At 45.3% G+C, this 12,951-nt stretch overlaps 1 protein-coding gene across 1 annotated transcript in view; it reads left to right on the top strand.

Annotated features, from left to right (window-relative positions):
- The window catches only part of ARID3B (AT rich interactive domain 3B (BRIGHT-like)), a 33,797-nt gene that overhangs the window by 13,468 nt on the left and 7,378 nt on the right, over nucleotides 1-12,951 (top strand). Inside the window, exons 4-5 of the mRNA XM_010571607.1 lie at nucleotides 588-660; nucleotides 12,592-12,775. Coding sequence (XP_010569909.1) covers nucleotides 588-660; nucleotides 12,592-12,775 — 257 coding nt within the window. The remainder of the gene's footprint in view (nucleotides 1-587; nucleotides 661-12,591; nucleotides 12,776-12,951) is intronic.

Raw genomic sequence — 12,951 nt, forward strand, 5'->3', positions numbered from 1 at the left:
TTTAGAGGAGCCTGTCCTGCCAGGCATTAGTAGTTACAGGATGGCTCTATCCTTTCGTGTCCTCCTTCAAGGGACTTGGAGTTTGTCACTTATGTGACAACCCCTGAAGGAGGGAATCATGAGGCTAGGGGAAGCTGCAGAGAAGTTTACCTCCCTGGTGCCTTAAAGGTACGGACCACTAATCTGTCCTGAACCACTGTCACCTTCCTTTTGGTTGTCTTGTCTTTCTTTCCAGCTTGTCTTAATACTTTCTCTCCCCTTTGCTTCCAGGTGGTTTCAAACCCTGCTCTGTAGTAGTGCTGTTAACTGAGTTGAATCCTGTTCCCCTCAGGGTGCCAGTCTCTTCTGTGCCTGGATGAGTTACTGAGGGGCTGAGCAAGGCAAGCCATAACGAGGCTCTTCAAACTATCACTGCAGCCTTGTCCACCAAATTGCTCAGGAATTCTTCCTTGGTTTGCCTCTTTGCCTGCGGCTGCCTTTCACCCCTCCAGTACAAACAGCGGATCACCCATTGGAAGAAGCTAATACTATTACTTTATTTTCTGTCTCATTGTAGACTGTGCCTTCATTTTTATTTTTATCCCCAGCTCTATGAACTGGATAGTGATCCTGAACGGAAAGAGTTCCTGGATGACCTTTTCATCTTTATGCAGAAGAGGGGTGAGTGAGCATTTGTTGAACTCGATAGGGTAAAACGGGGCAGAGGGGTGCTGCTGCTGTTTGAATTTTTCTCTCCTGAGTTTGAAAGAACAAATCCAGCCCTTGAGCTTGCAGATCAGATGGAAGAGCAGGTGGTAAGACTCAGGATATTTGCCTTGGGAGATAAGGAGTGCAGTAGGAAAGAACTCCTCTGCCCTGTAACTTAATTTCACAGACCGTATTTCTTTACCCTCCTACCTAATACTGATGTTGTCCATGCACTGAAGAGCCCAAGAAGCCTGGTTCTGTGAGGATTTTTGAAGCAAGGCTGAGTACTACTGGGGATTTCTCTGGTCTCCCCTTCAGGTGGCATGATTACACATCTTCTCATGTTTGATTTCAATAGCATGTGGAAGCTGAGTGTGGATGCCTTCACAGTCTGCATAGAGTAGTGGTGTGTAATTTGTGGACTGGGAAAATAGACACCAAGCCACATTTTCCTGTATATTCACAATGTGTCATCTTTCTGTTTAGTAATTTTGTGTAACTGAGTGCAGAAGCGCGCAGTTTCTCACATTCCTCCCTGTGGTGTCAGCAACTTGCATCTCTCCTTGCTACAGGAGTGATGATGCATGTGTGAAGTAGCTCAGCTGGGATGTCACAAAGTCTCTCTCTGTCCCCTAGTTATCAAAGTTCAGTTCCCTCATTGCAAACTATTCATAATATAAATGTGCATATACGTGGTATTGTATAAAACATACATCTCTGAACATCTGTGGTAAATCCTTTGTGGTGCTCTCTTCCTTTACCCCTCCAAGCATGCCAGGCCAGACTGACTCTTCCAACAAAGATGCATCTGACAAAGTGTTAAATTGTGCTATAGACCTTTTCATTGTTTCCAGAAAGTCCACTGAAGGTAGGTGTGAAGAGCAGACATAAAAAGGACCCTTTGCTACCTCATGGCATAATGCTCTCTGTGTGCTGGACCAAACAAGCCAGGTTGTGCTTATTTGGAAGGGAGGCTGCCTTAGCCTCACCAGCAATATTGTGCCCTGAGAGTCTAATAAAGCATAAAGATGCAACATCTCAGTCTCATCTGTTTGAAAATTATCTGTTTGCTGGGTTGGAGCTAGAACCTTATTTCCAGTTATCTTTTGAACCCTGCATCCTCAGATGCATCCCCCTCTGTGAATGACTATATCACAAGCAGAGGAAAGGCTATCCACAAGGCAGCTACTGCAATTGCTCTTCATATCCGTGTCTTTTTCCTGGCATGGCTAGAGCTGACAGCTGACCTGTGTGAATTTTCACTCTCCAGCAGTTTGAGGTTATGCTTCCAAGTCAGTTAAAAATTAGAGCTGGGTTTTGCTGGTATTTTTGGCTTTTGCTTGCAGAGGCATAACCGGGCTTAATTAGTTTACTTGCAAATGTTAACCTGAGCTCACATGCTAGTGTAAGGGCTGGGATGGCTGGCAGAAAAGACAATCTGAAGGGGGTGATTGGCAGCAATAGAAACCTCCAGATACCTAGAGAGAAAACTGCTTAATACTTCAGTGTCTCCTTCCTGTTACCTTTTAATTATTTACAATTGACATGTTCCTGGTGCAGGGACTGAGCTGGTCACCAGCTGGTTGCTGTAGGAGTTTAGGTTTTAATCATCTGGGCATTTCCAACTGTATTTGTTTTCTGGAGACTCCCTTGTTTTCTTGCTTGCTAGAAGGCTGAAAATGAAATATAAGAGCCCAGCACCCATGGGGGAGAGATGCCATGAACTGACAGCCCTCTGCCAGAGGCCCTAGAAATGTTTGGCCCTGTTCTGGGGACTTTGGCTAGATTGCAGGGGTACGAGGCAGTTCTGGGCTTGCTTTATACTTTGGCACCCCCAAAAGAAGTAGGCAGAAGGACTCTGCGGAGCTAAGGTTCTTCAGGTTGATAGAACTGAACAGCATAGGTTGAGTATAGGAGGCAGCTTCTCTTCTGTTATTAATCTAAGCCACTGTGTCTTATGCAGAGAAAATCTTTTGACTTGGCATGGTTTTTCAGAATCTGTACTGTTCACTTTTCCCATGCCTGCTCTCCCCACTGCTATCTACAGCAGGGCTTTGGTTTTCTAGTAAGCAGATGGACTTGCCTACTGTGTCCTATTCTGGGATCTTCAAAAATCTGGGAGCTTCTACAGCAAAGTTATCATAGGATACTGTTCAGGCTTTCATTTCTTTTCCCCTTGCTTTATGTGCCAAATGAGCATCCTAAACCAAACAAGGCTGAACAGCTGCCTTGTTCTGAAAGAGTCCCCCCAAAGATGGATACAACTGAGGGCTCATTGCACCTGAGAGCGAAGTGTTGTGTTTCTTAGCTAGTATGTGTGAAGAGCTGGTTAATTTGCACCTCATGTCTTAAGGGAATGGAAAGCAGTTCTGCTAATAAACATTGCTGGTGTAAAGATGGGGATTTTGTTGTTGTCCAGGAGGAGCTGGAGAAGTGCTGGCTCTTGTTTGGGGCTGATGGATTTGGGGCACAGATTGCTAACTGATGCTGAACCAAAAAAAGCCTGATGTGAAAGATAAATTACAGATTTCACAGGAGCTACCGAGTAGTTGGAGGGATGAAAAGATTTGGTTGTTGGTGCTGCTGTTAGGAATGTACCTAGAAATGTGAAGCCATGAAACAGGCTTAATGCAGATCAAATGTGCAGGTCTCATCTGCCTCTGAGCACAGCAGGTTGTCGCTGAATGACCGCAGCTGCAAGTGATAAAATGGCCCTTCAGTGGCAATAATGATGGAAGAGGGAGATGAGAGGAAAGCTGTAACTCTTCCTTTGTTGGATGTTTTATTCCTTGTATGTGTTTAGGTGAATGGATCCCACCATGGCTGTGATTGAAGGGGCAGATGGGGAGAGGAGGGGAGACCAGCTGATGAGAGCAATTAGTGTGCAGGACTAGCTTCGAAACAGGCCTACAACAGGACTGACCTGATGCAGCTTGGCAGGGACGACGCTAGCTTGCTGTATTACCACTTCCACCTTCCCTTTTGTCAGCTTTTCTGCAGTCTCAAACCAAAGGTCATCTTTCCTTGGACTGAGCAGGGATAAGCAGCTTCAGCAGTGGCTTCCCTCCATCTCCATTGCTGATCTGGTGTCTTGTGACAAGTCGAGCCCTGATGTCTTGCGGTCTGGTTTCTCAGAAGCTGTATTTTTAACCTCCTGCTGCATGAGGAGCTGCTCTATGGGCAAGTTTGTGGTTCAGAGCATTTTTAAGGGCACAGGTTGAGGCTTATCTGCTAGTGCACTATGGAGTGGGTTGCAACTGCAGGCATGGAGGCTGGATTTGTTCTGCCTGCCACTGAGGACGCTGCAGGCAGGAGCAGTTTTCTAAGTGCCCAGGCTAGAGCTGCATCCATTACAATAACTCAGGGTAATCTTGTGTTCCCCCATCTTTTGTATTACTGAAAAGAGTTTTATTACAGAAATGTATGTAGCCAGATGGGCAAGTTCATTTACTCAGATCAGTCGCAGTGTTAGAGATGATGACATCTTCCACTTCTTTGCGGGTCTTTCTCACCCTGTGAACATACCCTGAAGCTAAATTTTGTCTGCATCTTTTTTGTGTGTGGTAGAAGGCATAGATATGATGAGTAGTAGAAAAATGTAGCTGTTAGCCCTGTAGCATGCACTAGGTAGCATAGCTAGACTGCTGTTTGTCCCCAGATAGTGAAGGACTGTTAGTGGCATGACTCTTACAGCTGCTAAGGCAGCCACCAATAATTGAGCTGATTGTATTCCACTAGTGCTGGTCAGGAGAGAGTTGGAGTAGTGGGACTGTTTCATCCCCTGGAAGGATCAGCAGTGTTTGTGCAAGACATTCCTCTTGAGAAAAGGTTTGATGGGGAAGAGATCTAACTGTGTGCTATGGTGTATTAGGAAAGGCTCCCTTTCAAGGGAAGCTGTTTTGTTCATTTTAAGTACTGCCTTTGTGAAGACCTCATAAAATGTCTCCAATTGTACAGCTCTACTAATTTTGTTCAAGGTTTCTGCGTGACCTTGGTTTTCCCAGATGGCTTGACCATTCTGTTTTTTTATGTGTATATACATAGAAGGGGCTTTGTAAGTCTGACCGTGTGGTTTTAATGTTTTCCTGCTGTTGTATGCTCTGTCTGCACACTTTAGATGTGGAAATACAACAAATCCAGGGTATTGACAAAAGCATTTACTGATGGATTCTTTTATCTATAGGCCAAGTGGTGTTTATGAAATGTTTGTTCAGGGAATACGCTTCATTCTTCTACTGATTCAATTTTGCAGGTTTCTTCTTTAGATTCTCTGGAGATATTTTCAAATCTGAATTAAGCAATGTAGTTCTCTAAATGAGACATCAACAGACATAAATTCTCAGCATCCTTTGCTCACGCTACCTGCTTGATGCTGAGCTACAGCAAATGCTTCCCTAAATAGCAGATGATGTTCTGCAGTGGAAAATTCTCACTCAAGGCACTGCAGAGGTCTCTTCTGGATGATCCAGGTGAACCAGGTGAAGTCCTCTTCACCATTAGACCCTTGGATTTGTACACAGCAACATCTCTGCCTCCTGTACCTCCTCTAAAGAACCTCTCCTTTGGTCAACTGTTTTGACTTAGACTCAGGAAAAATGGTGACTAGTGTCTTGTGCAAATGGTAAGCAGTGGGGATCAGTGAAATATTTTAGGTTTTTACTTTTATATTGTTGGAAAGATTTACTTTTCCTTAAGTTGTAGGGGCAACTGGCATTCTGATTTACATTCCTTTGTATTAAGTGATTTGAGCCTTTCAGAACAGGGAACAGAGAATGCACTATTCCGTGTACTTAAACACTTTTAAGTGATGCTAGGATAAAAACAGGTGTGAAGCAAGATGCTTGGGATCTCCAAACAACTTGAATCCAGCTCTTCTGGGGATGCATAGTCCTGTACTTGAGGTAGGGCTCTCTGTAGCATCCCAAAAACTCTTGCAGGGAATGTCTCGCTCATCAGCCTTAGGTGCCAGGTGACTAAAAGTCTCCACCAGATACATAAGTTGATATTTTGGGAGAGATTACCTGGGTCCATCTGCAAAATTTGCAAATTGCAATAACTTAGAAGTAGTTATCAGCAGGTCCTTCCCATAAGAACCAAACTTTCTCCCCCGTCTGTTTTTCACACATCAAAACATTCATTGCAGACATAGACACATGAGATTCTGCCCCCCCCCCGGCCTCTAATTTGGAAAAAGCCTGGAAGTTTCCCTTTGGAAATATCTAAAAAAATCTTTTCTGGGAGATGACCCAGTACAGTTCAAATAATTAATATCCCTTGGTTTTTAAGCAGCTGAAAAATGGCATTTTAGAGTATTGCTTTAGCTCAAAAGAAAAATCGTATTGGAAGCTGCAGTTGTAATTAATGGGGAAAAATAGCATTAGGAGTTTACTTGGTTCTGGCTTACAGGAGATTTGTTTTAAATTTAGCCAGCATGAAGAACGTTTTGAGCAGCTTAAATGTTTTATGAACTGAGTTGACACTGGACAGGGTACAAAAGAAATGAATTTGAAATGATTGGCTGTTGTTGCTTTGCATGAACCTTTCTTTAGCTTATTCATCTGATACCAGTCTGCTCTGGTGATTGCTGGCTGAGGATCTCTGAATCCCAGGTTCTCTTTCCTGGGTGTACAGAATTGAGTGATGGAGTCAAAGGGGTTTTTTCCTCACTTCGCCTGAAGATTGAGATTAAGTTGTCACATGTTTCTCCAGCATCCCAAAGACTGGATGTTTGTGTCTCAAATCCTGATCTTCTTGAGCTCGCTCTTATATTGGTACTTCCTCTTTGCTATGGGTGTTCTTGGCCTGCCCCCCCACTCAATTTCAACAGCATGTTTTTCAAATGATTAATGACCTGCTGCACTCAAGCAGTGGAGGTGGCTCAACACTGAAGAGATGACCCTGTTGATATCCAGGTGGATGGAAGAAGGTGGAACTGTTTGGCATAAAGATGGTCCAATTTTTGACCTCATAAAGCCTGCCTGGCCTACCTTTATTTTTGCCAGCTGCCCTCATTTCTCTGCATTGCCTTCTGTATTTGTACCTCTCTTTGCCTAGAGAAGAAGAGTTTGTCTGTTTGGTTCAGAGGTCATATGTATGGAAACCCACCACCAGTTGCATGGTGGTTCAACATCTGGTGAAGAAATTTGTAATAGCAAATATATTGGACCCAGCTGTGTCAGTAGCAGCCAAACAGTTGGCCTGTAGTTGAGCTGGGTCCAAGAGAGCAAATCTCCATGGAATCTCTGTTTCAGGGATGGAAAAGCACCCTGTGCGGGAAGGTTAATGTGGCTGGAGCCTTGGCTAATAAAAGTGGGGCACTGGATGCCAGTTAGGCTGCTTCCCGTTCAGCAGCCGAAATCTGATAAGGGGCTGCCATCAGCCTCACTTATTGAGGAGGGAAGCAGAAACTGATGGCGTTTCAAGGGGTGCAGATAAGAAGTGGGCCTCCTGTCAAATAGAGCATGATTAATTACCCTCTATCCTGGCTCCTGCTTTGATAGGAGTGTCTAATGGTCTGCAGGCTTGTGGATCAGGTGGTGACATTCCTGTTGGGAGGTGAGAATGCCTGCTGTGGAAATGCCATGCGTAGGGAGAGATTAGATCAGCTGTGGCATGGAGAGGGAGGAAGAAGGGAGAGGTGCCTTCCCTTCTGTATACCTTTGCTTTTTATTTTAACATTGAGTGAGTACTCGGGACAGACTCAAACCAAATTGACAAATAAAACTCATGCAAAGGAGCTGGGGTGGCTGAACAGGCAGCTCTGCATGAAGCCAGCCAGGGTTTGTCCTTGAGGAGGAATTCAGGCAAACCGGGAAGTGAGACAGTGCAGGGTTCAAGTTGATTTGCTCATAGACACTACTGCAAGTTGGTTTGCACTACTGATTTGCTGTTGAACTGAATTTTACCTCTGTTTAGCCTGTGACAGTGGGGAGAGCATACCAAGTAATTATTCTCTCCCTTCAAAGAAACATGAAGGTCTCTTCAAGACTTGGTTCAAAATTATTTTAAATCACTGGGGACCTGCCCAGTCTCCTGGGGAAAATATGTTCCTTTTGGCTGTCTGATACTGTTTCTCTTCTGAACATATTTGGAGTGGAAGGTGGAAAGAGCAGCTCTTTCCTTACCTGTACAGGTTGTGGCTTAGAAATGCCCCCTCTATGCCTGTTGCCTATTTTTCACTCCAGAGCATGCTTTATTGCAATTTGAATGTTGCTCTGCAGAATAAATATTTGGGATTATCACCTCCTTTGTTCCTTACTAAAAAGTGGACACTTCTGAAAGTAAATTGGATGGGGAAAAAAATGGGAGGTGATTGAAAAAGTAGTGCTCCAGGCTGGGTATAATTACCTGCTCTTTGTCTCTCGCATGCAGGACAAGTCATGGCTTAGACTGCTTGATGGTGGGGAACTCCCTGCAGTGGGCATGGCTCAGCATGAGGAGTGGAGAGAGCGGCCCTTGGCAGGGGCTCTCCATCATGGAGGACTCACAAAGCCAAGCAGATCCCTGCAAAATGAGAGGGGACTATTTTCTCTAATTCGGTTAAGAACAGTCTTAGGGGCAGTTTTCCTTGTTTAACATCAGTCTGCATCTTCAGATTTAGATCTGACTCTGAAGTCTGGCTAAGATAGGATGAAGAACAGGAAAAAAAAACACCTTGGGCAGCGTGTTTGGATGGGTGAGGAAGATCTAGGTCCAAAGCTTAGTTTCCTTTCAAGAAATGGAAAGACTGAGCCCCAGCACCGAGAGAGTGGCGGCTGTTGCAGGGGAGCGGAGCCTGCGTGTGCTGATGGCTCGGCTAAAGCCCCTTCCCCAGATACAGGTTTACTGCCAATAGATGTAAAAACAGTCATTCAATGATTATCTGGAGTTTACAGGTTCCTCAGTCCCTTCTTAAATTGTTCTTGAAGGATGAAAATCAGTTGCTCCTTCTTCCTCTGCAGCGCAGGGGACATAGGGGACATTCAAGCCTATCCATATAAGCCCTTTAGGCTTCTGTTACGTCTGCCTGAAACAGAAGAGGCTTTTGAATGGGGTGAAACAGCTTGGCAGGGGGGGCTGCTTATTTCCCTTGAAGGACAGAGATGTTTATAGCTACAGTCAGGCTTCCTCCAGGGATGAACTCTTTATTCCAGAAGTCTGAATTGTAGTTACAGTGGTCTTTCCCTTCAGAAAACCAGGAGCCCATGGGCTGTAGGATGGATGATTCTTCTTTCTCCTTCCAGAGTTTGCCTGCCCTAGAGTTTGTCTTCCTGAGGTCTCCCATGCTCATCAAGTACGCATCATCCCTTCTGCAGTGGAAACAGACTCCTTGTGTGCCCCCCTTTGGCTAATTCCTTGCAGAAATGTCTGTACTTATACAGAAATGTATAACCCCATAGCTGGGGTTATACTAAAAGGAAGAAAAGTCGTTTACTGAGAGAACTAGGAGAGGAGCCAGTCCTCTTCCTCGCCCTCTTCTCGAGTCGGGCAAGGCTTCTGGCTCTTTGCAAGCACAGTACCTACAGCATTTCAGAGAGCCAGCAGAATAGAGAGGCTTGAAAGTACAGTAAAATGAGTTTGCCATCAAAAGGCAACAAGTCTTATGCTGTGCCCCCGGCTGCTGACCTTTCCCTCTGGAATTCTCCCCTCTGACCTCCAGATCATTAATCCTGATGCTGCCAGATGACAGTAATCCATCATGGCCCCTGACAAGCCTTGCAGCCGCCTGTGAAAGGATCCGCTCGGCTTCAGCATCCAATCGTCCCATGATACTCGTTTTTCAGCCTTTCCTGTTTGAGCGCTGGGAGTTTCCAATAAAGACTTTATCGCCTTGCCTTTCCTAGGAGAGGGGCTGGGGGAGGAGAGGGCTGTGAGAGCAGCCTTTCCGTGCTTCTCAGCTATTTTGCAGTCAGATCCTATGAAACATGCAGAGCCCTGTCTTGCTCTGAAAAGTCCAGTTAATATACCAGCTCCAAAACCCAAATAACCCTTTGCTAGCTCTGGGGGATGTCACTTGGAGTGGTGAGAAAGCATGGCAGGAAAATGATTGCCTCTCCATGCTCAAGTGGTAGAAGGATGGAAGTAGTTTTGTCCCTGCTCTAAAGTTTCTCAGCCCGTGTAAAGAAATTTTATTGGGGGTGGGAAGCTATAGGTTTTCGCTTAGTTTGTAAAGCCACAAATTAAATTTCAGGGCACTTTGGTCTGTGGGTCTTGTTTAAAAGCAAACTTCAGGAAGGAAAGGTGTCAAAGGGTTAGTAACGTGAGGCAGGGAGGTCAGATCTGATTGCTGTTTCTACCCCAGCTATGAGCAGGCTCTCTGGAAATATATTTAAGCCTTTATTTCCCACTGATGCAGATAATGTTTGTCCCTTTCCATGGAGTATTTGGATAAATATACTTGTGTACCTTTTCAAATGCTGAGACGGGAGAATCTATAGAAGAGTAAAACTGTGTTTAGGATAAATGCAGTATATTAAAAAGTAGGTATTTCCTTATACTTCTGTATTAGCAGCTTGTTTGCCTGAGGAGCCTTATCCATGCCCTTCCCTTTCACTCTCCATCTGGTCACTGTCCAAGGAGAGCTGGATGAAAGTCCCTTCTGGACAAGTTAATGCTATTCCCTAAATTGGATTGGGGAAAAGTGGGTGGCTTTGCACGGCGCGGGGTTGCTGGAGGAGTGGGGAAGAGGGTTTTGATCCTGCCCCAGGATACTAACGTCTTTGCTGGCAATGCGGTGCCACTTAGGACACCCCAGCTTTCCTTGCTGCTGGGGCAGAAATGCTGAACTGTTAATGAAGGGGCATTCTGGGGTGGAAAAAACCCACCCCTGGCTCTTCCTAGAAACCTCTGAGAGAAATATTTCCCTGCTTTTCATTTGGAGCTGGCTGGGTGTGACTCTGGTTACTGTGGCTCAGCTGATGAATGATAACTTAAGGCTGGTAACATGATCACTCCCAGCCCTCTGTGTGACTGAAATGACACTGTTAGTGTGCTCTTAATCTTTGCAATAACACACGGAGACAAAATGGTGGCTGAGGAAAAACTGAAGCAAATTGAGGATTGCATTTACACAGGCTGCCCTTTTGGGAGGGACTGGCTCCTGGCTTGGGGCAGCCGGCTGGGATGGATGGAGCCACAGTGCATTTAAACAGTTTGGAAACATCTCTATCTCTGCTCCCTGAGGGAAGTGTCGTCTCTGAAATGCAGGAAGAGGATCTGATGCAGTTTATGAAATTACTGCTTTGTGGACTTTTCTGTTGTGGACAGGGAAGGGGTTGTTTAGAGAAGGCAAGGAAAAGAGGATATGATAGATATAAAATGACGGAGCATGCAGACAAAGCCTGATCAGGTTGCTCATTATGTTTTGTTACAGTTTGAGTTAGTAACTTGGTGAACTTGAAGGCAGCCCTTTTAAAGCTGAAAAAGTTTACTTTCTCTATCCAACATCTCATTAACCTGTGGCAATTGGTACCATGAGCTAATGCATAACAGGCTTCAAAAAGAAGAGAGAGAAAAAAAAAAAATTACACTTACATGTATAATGAGGACATCTGCAGAGCTGAGCTGCACTCCTTTTCACTAAACAGAATAAAACCCATTTATAAGGGCCATAAACTGCTCTGCTTCGGGGCATTAACTGAATCGCTGGCTGATGAGCAGTGGCAGAAGTCTCCCCTGTGGGTTGGGTATTCCATAATTGTCCATTGCAGCGCTTCGTAGGCTTTCCTGTAAAGGCTGGTGCTGACCATTGTGGTAGACAGGATACTGACCTCAGATGGATGGCTCTTTGATCCAGGACAGTATTTCCTATGCAAAATAAAAGGTTTGCTACATCAGCATTTTTTCCTCTCTTCCTCTCCTTGCCTAAATCTCATTAGTTTGACCTTTTTAAACCCTGCACGCTTTATCACTTTAAGGTGCTGCTAAAAGGGCACTATCAGGTTAAAAAAATCAGATTTTCTTACCTCTGTTAACCCACAAGATGACAAAACTGAACAGGAAGGATAGAGCTGTTTCCCTGTCTGCCCTGTCTATCCTCGCAAGGATAGAGCAGGACCTTCTTTTGGGCTCCAAAAAGTGTTTGGATGCCTGGTGCTTCTCACAGCAGCCGTGAGGACGCCTGGCTTTGCGGTGTCTGCAGTCAGGCACCCTGATGCTCTGTTACACTGCTCATTTGTTCACCTCCACCATCCACACAATTTCTCTAGCTTTCTTGCAACAAGTTACTGCTCCAGCAGCTGCGTTGCGGTTGCTACCAAGGTACCCATGTGGCCTCATCGGTGTGTCATTTGGGAGCGTGTCAGGGAAGAGGAGTGGGAGGGTGAAAATGCTTTCTGAGAGCAGAAGCTGTAGCAAAACGTTATGCGTGTGCTTGCGAGGGAGGACAGAGGTAAATGTACGTGGGGGAGGGAGGTGCTCTCAAGTGTCGTGTGCCCTTTTCTATCACTGTTCCCAAGCAATACAGGATGGCAGATCCTGGGGAGTGAGGGAGCCAAATCCCAATGTACAAGTAGCTTGAGTTGCCTGGCTGCTCAGCCCCTTCGTGAGCACAAGCAATACAGATTTTTATCTGAGACTGCCCTAGGAGCTCATAAAAAATGATTCCTCTGTGCTGCTCCCTCACCCCTAGGTCTGAATGGTCCCTACTTCCCGTCTTTCTATTTTAGAAGTTGCTCTTAGATGCAGGTTATTATTTGCCTGATAATTGCTTTTGCCTACAGGAAAGGATTTTTCATGAAAAAGACGTGCCATGTAGCTACACTTCTCTGGCTCATTTACTCACCCATCGAGAGACCTCAAGTCAGGCTACAAATAGAGTTGCCTGAATTTCCTATTAGAAAGAAGATCAATAGCCCCAACCTGCCAGTTTTCTTGGCCTCATTTTCTATCTGACTCCATGTTTCCTTCCCTGCTGTTTCCCTGCAGGAACTCCCATCAATCGGATCCCCATCATGGCAAAGCAGATCCTGGATCTCTACATGCTCTACAAGCTGGTGACTGAGAAAGGAGGGCTGGTGGAAATCATCAACAAGAAGATCTGGCGAGAGATCACCAAAGGCCTTAATCTGCCCACCTCCATCACCAGTGCCGCATTTACGCTTCGAACCCAGTAAGTCCAGAGGGTCTAACAGCATGGATGTAAACACAGAGTGGGGATTGGGGAGTGCAAAGCAGGGACTGGGGTGGAAAAATTGGAAGACTAAACTCTACTCTGTGGCCAGGGATGAGCTGATAAATTACTCTATCCATCTCACCCAAGGCTTGCAGTTTTTCCTTTCGATTCCT

Source organism: Haliaeetus leucocephalus, unplaced genomic scaffold, assembly GCF_000737465.1.
Source record: "Haliaeetus leucocephalus isolate CR32 unplaced genomic scaffold, Haliaeetus_leucocephalus-4.0 Scaffold339, whole genome shotgun sequence".
Classification (NCBI taxonomy): Eukaryota; Metazoa; Chordata; class Aves; order Accipitriformes; family Accipitridae; genus Haliaeetus; species Haliaeetus leucocephalus.